Genomic DNA, 15055 nt, shown 5'->3' on the forward strand with positions numbered 1-15055 from the left:
ACAGCTGTCCCATGGAGTCGGCAAAAGACTGGGAGATAGACCTAGAAAGGATTCTACCCAAGCCGGGGGTTCAGCCACAGTAGCCGGAGAGACCACTGGGGGTGCGATTCCAGGCTGAGGCATCGTCAGGTTAGATCAGGTATCACAATGTGGATAGGTGCTCGGTTCAGGCAGTAGGAGCTTACATGCAGTGCATACTGAATACAGCTTTGGAGCCTTGCTCCTCGTGTGAGACATGCTGCTGGAGTGGGGGCTCTGCCAGAGAATGACCCCCAGACAGTATATACAGAGGTCCACAACCAGAGGTTGTGGCTTACCTGACCGCTGGAGCGGTGTTGTATGCCCTCCAGATCCCGAAGCCCGGACCCCCAAGCACCTCAGCAGGGATGCTGCAGACCAGTGCTGATCGCAGGGAAAAACGCTGAGAAAATGGCCGCCGGAGCGAAGAGAGGGGGCGGAACTCACTCTGGGAGCGGGATCTGGAGGGCCATAGAGACTTACAGGGGAGGAGACATGTACCCAGTGAGGAGTGTCCCTCCCCTATGCAGAACGGCCGCTGGGCGGAGCCGCGCTGTCCCTCTGCATGAATGACATGCGAGGGCAGTGAAACCGAAAGTAGGTCTCCGGCGAAGCCAGGGCCTAAATTTGAGCGGTGTGGCCGGCGCGCAGGCACCATCGGCGCGGTTCTCAGGCGACAGCCAGAGAACCCGCCGGAAATGTCATAAAACTAACTCAGCACACTCTCCCACAACAATAAAGTACAGGGACCCCCAAAATATAAACGTCTCAGGTACTTAGCTTGCTGAGACGCCGGGTTCCAAGTCCCTGGGGATGAGTGCTCCGGTCCAGCAGGATCCTGAAGGGCTGCGGATGGAGACCGGTCTCCTGCCAAGCATGGAGAACCGTGCTGGCTCCCACTTCAAGCCAGAGCCCAGGAGGGATGGTGAAGGAGCACGGCATGCAAGGCTCCAGCCTTGGAAATCAACCTTAACAGCACCGCCGACACAGTGGGGTGAGAAGGGACATGCCGGGGGTCCAGGCTTGGACCCGCTTTTCTTCAAACTCTTTCCAAAAATCAAAAATCAGATGAGAATGCATGTGTGGATGTATGCCTCCTGAACACAAAGCGATAAACTGGCTAGATCTGGTTCTCCAGGGGGTGTATAACCTCAGAGGGAGGAGCTACACTTTTGAGTGTAGTACTTTGTGTGTCCTCCGGAGGCAGAAGCTATTACACCCAATGTCTGGGTTTCCCATAGGAACGATAAAGAAATATAAATTCACTAAAAAGGTACCACTCCATCACAACCCCTCTGGGGAAAGAAAAAAAAAAAAAAAAACTAAAAAAACAAAAAACAAAACACAGAACAAAACTTAGACATATGTAGTCAGTGATCAGAATATATCAATATACTGCAGGATGCAGTCAGGCCCTAGTAATGCATGATTAAGGCAGCACAGGTACAAAAGACTGATGGACAACTACTCACAGACCTATCATCCAGGGGCAGGAGAGGAAGGATCACGGGCATAATGACCTAAACCATGCTGATGCCAGCACCTATTTCAGTTTTCCATCCAACAGCATTCAAATATGGTGCTCCCCCAAGTACATTCATGCAATCATCCGAAAACAGAAGAAAAAAATCCAAGTGGCACTCGCCAAATTGTTAAAGAATCTTCTTTAGGCCGGGGCCACACGGGGACTACTGCGATCCTCGCATGACACTTGGCTCACGCTGGCAGCACAGCAGGAGAAGAGTGTTATTGCGACTGAGGTCCGATCATGTGATCGGACAACAGCTGCAGGGGGCGGGCCGGCACTGAGGAGGGACAGGCCGGTGCTGCGGAGGGGAGGCAGTGTGATTTTCCTCTCGCCCCATAGACTTGAATGGGTGTGAGAGAAACTTGGATCACATTACACCTGCAGCATGCTGCAATTGTTTTCTCGGTTCGATTAGGGTTGAGAAAATAATCGCTCATGTGCGCTGGCACACAGGCTAATATTGGTTTGAGTGGAATGCGATGTTTTATCACACTCCACTTGCTCCGACTTGTGTGTCTTAGCCCTTATTCTTCAGTATATAAAAATGTGCAAGGCACAAGGGAGAGATGTAGGAGATGTCTGGACGAGAGCCGTTTTGTGCTGGAATGCACTTCAGAAGCTGAAGACGTGCATTCCAGAGGAATAAAGTACAGTAAAAGTATTAGCAATTCAGTGAGTGTCACTTAAGATTTTTTTTCTGTTCTCGGATGATTACAGGTCACTATAGTCACAAGGGGCACATACTACTCCACCCCCCCCTTGAAAGAATTGTTTTTAGTACATTATATTTACCCTATTATGATGTCTTTGATGAGAGTGTTCTGCACTTGCCATGTAGTGTTCGTTCGTGCTTAAATAGAATCTTAACAAGTTGTTTTGCCATGTAATCTGAGGACAGCATGCTGTGAGGGTTAAGTCTCAGAGTTCAGTGATGTGTCACTTATCAATCTCCCATCTGTTTACTTGCAATGATTGTTTTAGCACCAGGAGCGTATCATTGTTTGGACTATATTTCCTAGTGCATGGTAGTACGGAACACGCTGTGCTGTGATTAGCAGCTCACTGTCTATAGACACTGTAAATACAGAGCCTGGTGTGGGTAGAGGCAATTTTCTCAGCTCTGCTGAATATTTAAATCTGAAAACTACAATTGTGTCAGAATGGCAGCACCCAGTAAACTACGTGATACATAGTTGGTTTCACGGTCTCTTGCCTATGTCATGCTGTTCACTGATGTGGTAACAGAAACCTGCTGACGAATTTCCTTTAAGGTGCCCAATATAATTTTATATAGTGTCAACATATCCACACCACTTTACAATTAAGCGGGACATGCACAGACCATAAAGAAATTACAGAGTAACCCAGTTAAGAGTTACAGGAGGAACGAGGACCCTGCCCTGCTCACAATCTATGCCCAATGTCAGTACAAAGTATTGTTTTTATAGTATTCAGATGCAAATTTTGCAAGCAAACGGAAAAAAAAAATACACAAAATCCTACCTTCTGCATACAGGCCTTTGGGATTGTCTGGGCACGACCTTGACAAGTGGCCCATCTCCCCACATATGAAACATTTCGCAAATGGAAATTCTCCTGAAATGTAAAATGAGAACAAAATTGTTATTTTCACCAACTTCATAACACCCAACGTCCGGCACTTCCCACCATCCACACATTCTGCACACGTCATACAAGTAACACCGATTGCCTATTAGGGCTGATGGACGTCAGAGCAAGAAGGAGGCGCATTCCTCAGACACGTGGATCCATTCATATCAGTGGCCTCAATCTCAGACTGCTCACATCAGCAATTATAGCGCCACATTCACCACTGTATAGAGCGGCCCCTATATATCCCACGGCCGGAGATCAGTGTGACCGAGCTCTTCTCTTCTCACTGAGATCATTAGCGTTATTCACAGACTACATATTTGGGACGTTCTCACATGTACCGAGTGCTGGATCCACTTTGGCTCTGCATTTGTTGACTTCATGCTCTGTGGATCCACAGCGGAAACATATTCCTGTCCCCACGTCCTGACACCTCAGGGCTTCCAAGCAATCAGCCATGCCGTGCCCAGGTTTTCGACAGTGAAAGCAGACCTGTAAGATACCAAGAAGAATCATCAGCTCCGCCTCCTCAGCAGCAGCGCACCCTCCACAACACAATCAGGGCCTGCTGCATCCTGACCTGCGGGGCTGTGCGTTTTCTCCACTGGAGACCGCAGCTGCTCATGCCCACGATCCAGGCTCGGGCAGTTGCGGTCTCTCTTCTGTTCTCCCTGCGGAGAACACTTGCGACTTCGCAGCAAAGAATTGCCATGCTTGCCGCTCAAAGCCACACCGCAGGGCAGTTTACACTGTGAGTTGCGCATGCACAGCGGGCAGGATACTTCTAGAAATCCCATCCACAGTGGTTGTACTGTATATCGCAGCGTTTTGGATGCAGCTGAACCACCCTGCGTACAAAGCGCTGAGAACCGTGATCATGGCCACAGAGCATAAAACATAACATTGGAAAGTCAAGATATTATAAGAAAAACTCCCAGAAGCCACCCTGCTCCAGCTCTGACAATCTCCACTGGAACAGGACGCACTGACCACCGAGCATCTGCGCAGCAGCCAATCAGGGGCCTCGGTGGTCAGTGCTGATAGCTGCCTATTTATTTTTTTTAATGGCTGATGTTAAAGGGAAACTCATGTCCACAAACACCGGTCCTCTACAGGTTAATCACATTACAAAGCGATCAAAGAGCAGTATTTTAGCGCATGCAGTGTACATACATTACTGATCACTGATGGGGAAATAAAGAAAACAACAAATCACTGGGATGATCCTTTACGGCTACCATCAGGGACGAGGTGTGGGCTGCCACTAGGGGTGGAGGGCTGCCACTGGAGGTGGTGGAGGGCTGCCACTGGAGGTGGTGGAGGGCTGCCACTGGAGGTGGTGGAGGGCTGCCACTGGAGGGGGTGGTGGGCTGCCACTGGAGGTGGTGGAGGGCTGCCACTGGAGGGGGTGGAGGGCTGCCACTGGAGGGGGTGGTGGGCTGCCACTGGAGGGGGTGGTGGGCTGCCACTGGAGGGGGTGGTGGGCTGCCACTGGAGGGGGTGGTGGGCTGCCACTGGAGGGGGTGGTGGGCTGCCACTGGAGGGGGTGGTGGGCTGCCACTGGAGGGGGTGGTGGGCTGCCACTGGAGGGGGTGGTGGGCTGCCACTGGAGGGGGTGGTGGGCTGCCACTGGAGGGGGTGGTGGGCTGCCACTGGAGGGGGTGGTGGGCTGCCACTGGAGGGGGTGGAGGGCTGCCACTGGAGGGGGTGGAGGGCTGCCACTGGAGGGGGTGGAGGGCTGCCACTGGAGGGGGTGGAGGGCTGCCACTGGAGGGCTGCCACTGGAGGGGGTGGAGGGCTGCCACTGGAGGGGGTGGAGGGCTGCCACTGGAGGGGGTGGAGGGCTGCCACTGGAGGGGGTGGAGGGCTGCCACTAGGGGTGGAGGGCTGCCACTAGGGGTGGAGGGCTGCCACTAGGGGTGGAGGGCTGCCACTAGGGGTGGAGGGGAGGAGGGCTACGGCCGCTACCGGAGGAGCCCTTGTGTGAATTGTAACAACACCCGCCGTCCTCTCCGCACTGCTCCCAGGCTCTGTACCGGCGCAGTCTGGAGGTGATGCGGCCGTACAGTGCAGGCGGCTGCTGCGGATGGACCGTGCTGTGTGGCCGGCGGCTGCCTTCCCTGGCCCATGCACTGCGGCTGCGCGCTGTGTCCGTACACGGCTCCGGCGTCCTCACCATCTTGTCCTTCTTGCCCTGCTGCCGCCTCTGCCTCCTGCCCTCGCTGCGCTGCACCTTCCTGAGCTGCTCCTCCTGCATCGCCTTGAACCCATTTACGTCTTCATCCACATAGGCCGCCTTCTTCTTCTTTTTCGGGGGCGCCCTCTTGGCCTGTCCGGCTCCCGCCGGCTTCCTGTGCAGCTCTTCCCATGGAGTGGCCGCACACACCTTGCGGTTCCGAGCTGCGGTATTATTACTCTGCCCCGGACGAGCCCAGCGAGTCATCTCACCGTGTGCCCCAGACACTGACAAACACGCTGGCACTACTCCGGATATTACGTCACGACTGAACCGGAAGCACTGTGAACTTTCGTGAGTCAGCGGCCATCTTTATTACTGGAAAGGGAATACACAAATCCGACACATTTTTACTTCCCAGAGGCTGGAAGCTGTCACGTGGTGTTATCTCATGAGACCTAAAGCTCCAGGCACCAAGGAAGGGCTCTTCTGTACAATACAAGCAGACATAACATGGGTATCTACTGAAGGCTAGGGGAAACATAGAGGTGCTGCATTTTACCATTGGGGCGGTTGTATATGTCCTTCACTGCCACAAAAGCTGCAGCTAGGTTTTAGCTTGAAGTCAACAGGAAAATATGAAATACAATAGAAAGCGGGTTTTTTTTACTCTAGAAAAGTCTGTGGGGGAAAAACTCATGAAAAATACACCTAGATCATAGTGCTTTCTACTAAGCCCCATATAGAATGACTGGAGCCGGGCGGCGATCCAATCCAACAGGGATAAAGTGCCCCATTCTGCTGATCAGTGCAGATCCCAGAGGTCGGCCCCTCACCCATCCGCAAGTTATGACATATTCTATGGATAAGTGATATCTTATTTTCACCTTTCATCCCTATATCCAGTTCTGGACCAGGACGCCCATAGACTTTAAGCATCCGGGCAGTCCAGCCTTTACTCTGCACTGACATTGTAAAACGCCAATACTGAATACGCTGCTTGCACAAGATTGTACAGCTGGGGGGGTGGGGGGGAAGTCGTCTTTCATTGAGGGATGGAGTTCTCATTGAGAAGGCAGAGAGGGGTTATTACTATCTCTGCCTTCCTGATCATTGTGAATACAGCATAGGAAGCATTGATGAAAACATAAATAAATTAAAAAACTCTGCTAGTCCAAATCACCATTTCTAGCCTCACCCTTCAACAAAAAAAAAAAGAAATATATCCAGAATATAAAAGTAATTCTACAGAAAGGGGAACACAATTTTACACGTGTTTCATTGGTCCGATGTGGTCGTAAGAGGCATTGAAAGCCTATGTACAGTGGGTACAGAAAGTATTCAGACCCCTTTAAGTTTTTCCCCTCTGTTTTATTGCAGCCATTTGGTAAATTCAAAAAAGTTCATTTGTTTTTCTCATTAATATACACTCTGCACCCCAGCTTGACAGAAAAAAAAGAGATGTAGAAATTTTTGCAAATTTATAAAACAAGAAAAACTGAAATCACATGATCATAAGTATTCAGACCCTTTGCACACTATGACTAGAAGCCCCCTTTTGAGCTAGTACAGCCATGAGTCTACTTGAGAATGATGCAACAAGGTTTTCACCCCTGGATTTGGGGATCCTCTGCCATTTTTCCTTGCAGATCCTCTTCAGTTCCGTGAATTGTGCACTGGGAGACCCAGGATGAGCCGCACTGGCAATGTTTCCTTCTCTGCTCAGCATGGGCCTCCTGGTGCATGAATCGTGCATCAGGAGGCCCAGAATGAGCAGCGCCGGCGATGACCTGCAGACAGCGTCTGTGAGTGGAAGCAGTCAGACGCTGTCACAAAGGCTGGGGGCGCGTCTGACTGCACCAATCACAGACACCAGGCCAGCCGGTGTGCGGGGAAATGAGCGGCACAGGGCGGCAGGAGGAGCAGCGTACAGCTGGGCCGGAACCTAGGTAAGTATGAAGTTCCTGCTTCATTCTTATTTTCTTTATTTTTCCTATATTATTTTTTATTTTCTCGAGTGCCGGATCCGGATCAAACATCCGGAATCCCAGGTCCAGCACTCGGGCAACTTTGAAACTGAGCGGATCCGGACATCTATAGTTCAGGTCCACTCAGCCCTAGTAATAAATTCATTAATTAACTGACACTACCCATGTAGTTTAATTAAATATAATACTATTTACATAAGCTGTACAACTCAAACTTAAATATGGGTGATCTACGGCTTTATTATTTGCTAGATCGATATTATGTTGAGAAACTATGTTTCTCTCAAATACCTTATCTTGGCAATAGTGCCTGTGAGAGGCGGTATTGCAGTCCACTCTTCCCCATTGCTTGACCCCCAGGCTCTGTGATCTCGGGGATCCGGTGATGTCACGTCAACTTCCTGATCACATGACATCACCACGGCCGGCCACTGAGTCACTGGGCTGTGGGCGGTGTTTCACCGCTCGTCACAGCCTAGCGTGTCTCCTGCTTACAGCGCTTTGCTGTGAGTCAGCAGGGAGCTGATGGGCTGTCACGCTGGGCTGTGCTGAGCGGTGAAACACCGCCCACAGCCAATCACTCACGGAGACTGCGGCTGGCCGCGGTGATGTCAGGTCAGCAGGAAGTTGACGTGACATCACCGGATCCCCAAGGTCACGGAGCCCGGGGGTCAGGCGATAGGGAACAGCGGTCCGCAATAGTGCCACTCACAGGCACTATTGCCAATATAAGGTATTTGAGAGAAACATTGTTTCTCAACAAAATATCTATCTAGCAAATAATAAATATGGGTGAACCACCCCTTTAAAGTCAGGATTGACACATCGCAGATATTAAAAAGAAAAAAAAAAATTAACACATCGGGGGCAGCAATGGGGAACTGGATGCTTTCAGATTTATTGGTTTCCAAATAAACGTAAACGTGGAGGTGACTGGAGGAAAACCATACTTAAGAGAGAAGCACTGTGGATACTAAAATGTAATACAAAAATTGTTTTTGGATTGAACTTCCGTCATGAATTTGATGTATACATTTTGAATGTGATATATAATCACACATATACAGCTCTGCCAAAACTTAAGAGACCACTGCAAAAATGTCAGTTTTTCTGATTTTTCTCTTTATAGGTATATTTTTAAGTAAAATGTAAAATATTCTTTTATTCTATAAACTACTGACAACATGTCTCCGAACTTCCAAGCAATATGTTTTGTATTTATTCTCTGAAAATGAGAAATAGTCAAAATAATAAAAAATGCATTGCTTTCAGACCTCAAATAATAAATTCATATTCCTTTACAAACAACATTACTAATAATGTTTAAGCTCAGGAAGAGTTCAGAAATCAATATTTTGTGGAATAACCATGATATTTGATCCCAGCTTTCATGCGTCTTGGCATGCCTTCCACCAGTCTTTCACACTGCTTTTGGGTGACCTTATGCCACTCCTGGTGCAAAAATGTAAGCAGTTTTTTTTTGTTCTTTTTTCCTCCTCACAATTCATTATATGGCCTTAATAGCATCCCTCCCACCCCAGAATTCATTATCTGGCCCTGATAGCATTCTCTCCGACCCCACAATCTATTATAAGGCCCTGATTGTGTTTTCTCCTTCCTCAAATTCATTATGAAGCTTTCAGGGACTTATAATGAATTGTAGGGGAGGATACAGGACAGGGAATAAGGCAATGTGCACATGTTCAAAATTTGCTGCAAAAAATTCTGCTGAAAATCCTGTTGCATTGGCAGGAAGAAAAAATACTACTACTTAAATACTACTTAAATTACGCATTTTTTTACATGCGTTTTTGTTGCATATTTTTCCCAACCCATTAGGATGGGCGAAATACGCTGCAATAATTGACATGCTGCAGTTCCAAATCTGCTGAAAATCTGCAATGATAAAAACAATGTGTCCATGAGATTATTATTATTATTTATTATTATAGCGTCATTTATTCCATGGCGCTTTACAAGTGAAAGAGGGTATACGTACAACAATCATTAACAGTACATAACAGACTGGTATAGGAGGAGAGAGGACCCTGCCCGCGAGGGCTCACAGTCTACAGGGAATGGGTGATGGTACAATAGGTGAGGACAGAGCTGGTTGCGCAGTAGTCTACTGGACTGAGGGTTATTGTAGGTTGTAGGCTTGTTGGAAGAGGTGGGTCTTGATGTTCCTCTTGAAGCTTTCCACGGTAGGGGAGCATCTGATATGCTGAGGTAAAGCGTTCCAGAGTATGGGGGAGGCACGGGAGAAATCTAGTAAGCGATTGTGGGAAGAGGAAATAAGAGAGGAGTAGAGAAGGAGATCTTGTGAGGATCTGAGGTTGCGTGTAGGTAGGTACCGGGAGACTAGATCACAGATGTAAGGAGGAGACAGGTTGTGGATGGCTTTGTATGTCATGGTTAATGTTTTGAACTGGAGTCGTTGGCCGATGGGAAGCCAGTGAAGGGATTGGCAGAGTGGCGAGGCTGGGGAATAGCGGGGGGAGAGGTGGATTAAGCGGGCCGCACAGTTTAGGATAGATATGATGAGATTTCCCTCACTCAATTTGCTTGTACTATAAAACACTATTTTCTGCTTGTACTGTAAAACGCTATTTTCCACAACAAAAATGCAACATGTGCACATAGTCTTAAAATTAATTGGGGGGATAGTCACAGAGACAGATTCATTTATATTTATTGTGTGGCAGAGACTATAATGGGGTGCGTATTGCCTGCTTACTTATCACTTTATATTTTGAATGGTGGGTGTCTAATTGTATATCAATGGTAGGTACATAATTGTAGTCAGGGGAGCAGAGTGGGGGATTTTTTTATTAAGGAGGCAAATATATGTATACAATATGTGACATTGTTATTTTCAGGGTTGTAGTAGTGTTCAGTGTGAGAAGAGTCGTGGCTGGAAGATGTGGGCATGAAGGTCTGACCAGATGGAGAAAAAAAACAGAAAACTAAATCAGACGAGACGTCAGCGGTAAGTCACTGAATGGAAATATTTATTTTAGACTGTATGACTTGGAGTTATACTGATATTTGTTATATCCCATAGGCCACATTCGCATATGTGAAAATGAGATCTGCGAGATTCAGAGCATGTCCTTTTCTGACTCGATGAGGAATAGGACATACTCAATGGGTCTGTGCGCTGTCCAAGAAAAAAAATCAGGCAGCACACTGACACTGCATATGGATGCAGGAATGTAACCTTATGTATAGCACAGTCCATTAATATTTAGTGTACCTGACCCTGGGGGTTGGTCAGAAAACAAAAAGGGGAATAAAATAAAAAGGGGATTTGTATTGACTACGCCACTTGCGGTTTGCGGCCAGATTTGGGGGCCGCCGCTGCAGAGTTCTGCTGTGGCTAATGTAATATGCAGCTCTGATGATTTGGGCCCTCCGCAAGTAGGGATTTCCCCCAGCAGGTGATGATGGTGGTAGAAGTGTTTGGAGCTGGTGTTGCGGTGCAGTGGGCTGGCAATGATTCAGTCCACACAAGTGCTGCGGTTGATGTCACTTTACTCACGGTAAAAGATTGCAGCCGCATGGTACTGTCTTCTACCAAGGTGGACTCCAGGGAATCCCTTCTTTGCAGACTCCCATGCCACTACGGTGTGAGATGAACCCTTCCTGCACCTTTAGCTTCACCAGCGGTTAACAGACAGAACCTGGGCTGAGCTCCAGTTTCCAGCCCCTGTCTACACCCAGGTGCTCAAGCAGCTTCGGGCCCTGCCAGCTCTGAGGCTGCCGCACCACCAGACCAACTGGCCTCTCCGGCTCCTCACTGCTCTTGTACCGCCCCGCGGCCTCAGCTGCGACTGCCGAGCCGCTCGGGTCCGGGCTCGTGTGTGTCGGTGGCTCAAGCGCCTCCGGACCCGGGGGTCACGCCACTCTGGAAGGGTGTAGTGGCGGTGCACGCAGGGGTTGTGGGGGTGGTAGTGTTGTAAAGTTCGTGACGCCACCCACGGGTTGTGGTGATGGTGGACACCACCGCTGCGGTAAAGGTGCGGGGAATCCCGGGAGCGGTGTAGGGGCGCAGCTAGGTGTTGACCCCTCCGTGGGTAGGGGATGTTGGTCCCGGGGCCCGGTAGTGAGGGCCGGGGTGCAGGGGCAGTATTGCGGTGTGGTGCCTGATGGCACTGGTGTACTCACGATTAAACCACACAGAGTCACTGGTAAACCAAACGGGGTGACGAACGGGGCCCGCAGCCGGCTGCAGTTTCTCCAGATAGGTTGGTAATGTCCGCCTTTCTCCTGCACCTGTATGTGATCTTGGCTACCGTGCCTGGGCACTGGTAGCCCGCTCCCCGGCGTATAGGTGTCGTAGGAGCCCGCTTGCCCGCAGACGCTGGCCCTTGGATCTCTGGCCTCTGGCGGTGGCTACTATCCGGACGGGTTGGGCTGCTGCCTTCAATCGGGACTTAGGTGGGAATGAACCCCTGAGGTACAGACCGCAATCAGTTGATTTGACTTTGGTGGTGGCTTATAGCCTAGTTCGGGGTCTGAGTACCCTGCCTGGTGCTCCGGTATCCAGTTAGCTCCCCGGTTCGGTTCCAGCAGGCCACTACCCTGTCCCGGTCCCTTACGGTTCCGCTGGTCGTATTCCCAGTCTCCTGCAGGAGGCCACTACCGTCTGCCTGCCTGACTAATCTGGGGTCCTAGGCTCCAACCCAGGCCCCACACAGAACTGAGCTCCTCTCTCTCGACTCCTCTCCTCTAACTCCTAACTTAATCTCCTTGTGTTTTCCTGCCTCAGGCCAGCAGACTCCTCGGAGGGTGTGTCTTTCCGCCAGACTCCGCCCACCTGGTGTGCCTGTCTGACTCTGAAGGAGACAATCAGGTCCTTTGGTTGACTGGTGGTACCTTACTGGGGTGGGGATGTATGGGGTGAGTGTAATGACCTGTGACCCCTGGGGTGTCCAGGGCGTCACACTCTCTTGTCCTCTGCTTCTCTCTGACTACTCCTCTGGTCCACCCGACACCGGTGGCCAGGCGGACCGCAGTCCTCACATCGCCCAGACTGCGGGTCCCACAGAACTCTCCCTTCAGCCTTCTGTTCCTCTCACACCTCACTCCAGACTCAGACTGACTTCCCTCCTTCCTGTGCTGTGAACTGAAATCCCTAGCTTCTCCCCCCTCCAAGGCTCCTGACTAGTGGATAGATGTGCCCATAAAGTGACTAACCATCCCTATTATCCTACTCTAGCCCAGTAACCCAGTCAGGCCCAGGGGGAACTAGTGTGTTTTTGTGTGCTATTAGTGGCTTTTATCGGCACAGGAGTCCTTAGAATCCAAGATGGGTATCACACCTCCAGGAGATACATTACCCTGTGGCAACCTGGTGTCTCAGGGGCGCCACATACTCACTATGTAAAGCACCCCCCGGCAATTTTCAGTTTTTGTTTTTTTTTGCTCCCCGTCTTCTGAGAGCCGTAACTTTTGTATTTTTCTATCAATCTTGTTATATATGGGCTTGTTTTTTCCAGGTTGTACTTTTAAATTAAACCATGAGTTTTAGCATATAGTGTACTGGAAAACGACAAAAAAAAAATTCCAAGTGCTCAAAAATTGCGGAAAAAAAAGTGGGATTGCACAATTGTTTTTGGGGTATTTTATTCACAGTGTTCACTAAATAGTAAAATTGATGTGTCGGTGTGATGCCTCAAGTCGGTACAAGTTCGTAGACACCAAACATGTATAGGTATAGTGTAGCGCCCCTGAAGCCATCAGGGTACTACAAGGTTCTGCATCCCCACAAGGATGCAGGGCCTACCCCCTAGGGACCCGGAGAACCAGTGTCGGTAACATCAAAAACCCAGGTAATCCCAGTTTTCCCCCAACAATTCCCCATACAATGGTACTTAGCTAGGGTCGGACCAATGGATGGCCGCCTAGAGGTGGAGCCAGACCAGTCCACTAGTTGACCAGGTGGGAGGGGCAGACTGTGGAGAGTAGTCAGACAGTACAGAGTAGAAGAGTAAAGGTGGAAGCGAAGCGACGTCCTGACTCGGGTTAATAATAACCTAGTACCCAGGGAAATAGTTGCTGGTGGAGTACTCCCAGAACTACGCACCAACGGAATACAGGACCCTAGGACAGTTAAAAGCCCCAAGCCGACCTGCACAGCGAGGGGACCATCAAGGACTTCGCTGACCCTAAGGGTATGTGCGCACGTTGCTTTTTACCTGCTTTTTACCTGCTTTTTTGCTGCTTTTTCTTCTGCGCTGTTTAATGCCAAAATGGATGTGTTCTTCTATTCAAGCAAAGTCTATGGGAATTTGGGTTTCTTGTTCACACTATGTTGTTCAAAATGCTGCCTTTTTGAGGCAGAACTTTGGTCAAAAACTCAGCTTTTCAAAGAAGCAACATGTCAATTGTTTTTGCCATTTGGGTTTTGCACTGCAAAGCTGAGTTTTTGACCAAAGTTCTGCCACAAAAAGGCAGCATTTTGAACAACATAGTGTGAACAAGAAACCCAAATTCCCATAGACTTTGCTTGAATAGAAGAACACATCCATTTTGGCATTAAACAGCGCAGAAGAAAAAGCAGCAAAAAAGCAGGTAAAAAGCAGGTAAAAAGCAACGTGCGCACATACCCTAATAATCTGAAGACTCAGTAGCAAAGGGAGAACCGGGGAAAAGACCAGAGACTCCAACCCCACAGGGTTCACGCTACCGTCAGGCGGACAGAAGTGGACAAATCACCGGACGAGGACCTCAGTGGCTCTATGCCATTTACCAGAGACAGGTGCAGGAGAAGAAGGTACCAGAGTACTGAACTGGGACGAAGGGGACCTGGAGGTGAAACCAGCCTGCCTCGGGTCACCTGTTACCATCAACCAGCAGTGAGTAAAAACTAGCTGCACTATACCTCTGTGTGGACTACCTTATTCCAACACCCGTCACAACACCCATCTTCTGGGGCCCGGCCCTGCTTGCGGAGGGCCTACCCGCCAGGCTGAAATTAACACAAGCCTCAGTAGTGACATTTTGCAGCGGCAGCTCCACATATATAGCCGCAACACCGCAAGTGGCGTCACGTATGAACAGTAATCTAAATCCCCTGTAAATACACCCCATTACAAGAAGGGCCCAGGGCACGGAACCGGGCATCGGCCACCACTGTGACATTCCCAAGACATATACCGCCCGGGACTGAGTACCCCATATCCCTGGGCACGACAACCCTTTTTCCTGGCGTCACGAACAGGATTGAACTGGACCCAGTCAAACCGGGTGGCGTATGCCTTAAAGACTGTGTTTTATGGACTGTACTTTATTGTTTGAAAAAACGCCGCCATTTTTGCTGTGAAAAATAACCCCGCCCACGACTCCTGTAAGTGCGGGCGGAAGAAGGCAGTAACCTGACCCGAAGGTTCCCAGAGGTGCTCGAGTCCCACGAAAGAGTGGTGAGAAACACCAAGGGGGAACGGAAAAAAATGCAAGCACCTGATAGCGGGAACGCAGCGGGTCCTGCTCCGGTAAATCAAGCTGCCGCACCCGGAGCCAGCGTGGTGGTACCGATCATGCCGATCACTCTGCCGTATGTCCCCAGAGCGGCGTGGCTTCCCCAGTATGATGGCAAACCGGACGCCTTACCCGGTTTTAAAAAGAAAATATGCACCGTGTTGGACATGTATTCAATGACCGGTAAGCAGCGGGCGTCTGTTGTGCTGCGACAGTTGACGGGTGCAGCAGAACTGGAGGTGGAAACCT

At 49.7% G+C, this 15055-nt stretch overlaps 1 protein-coding gene across 1 annotated transcript in view; it reads right to left on the reverse strand.

Moving 5' to 3' along the window:
* Positions 1-5653, reverse strand: part of ZCCHC9 (zinc finger CCHC-type containing 9) — a 28154-nt gene extending 22501 nt beyond the window's left edge. The window contains exons 1-3 of the mRNA XM_075342042.1: positions 5337-5653; positions 3502-3652; positions 3050-3142 (exon numbers count right to left, since the gene is read on the reverse strand). Of these exons, the coding sequence (XP_075198157.1) occupies positions 3050-3142; positions 3502-3652; positions 5337-5603 (511 nt within the window). The 5' untranslated portion in view covers positions 5604-5653. The remainder of the gene's footprint in view (positions 1-3049; positions 3143-3501; positions 3653-5336) is intronic.
* Positions 5654-15055: the final 9402 nt, after the last annotated feature.

The sequence above is a fragment of the Anomaloglossus baeobatrachus genome, chromosome 1, assembly GCF_048569485.1.
Source record: "Anomaloglossus baeobatrachus isolate aAnoBae1 chromosome 1, aAnoBae1.hap1, whole genome shotgun sequence".
In the NCBI taxonomy this organism is placed as follows: domain Eukaryota; kingdom Metazoa; phylum Chordata; class Amphibia; order Anura; family Aromobatidae; genus Anomaloglossus; species Anomaloglossus baeobatrachus.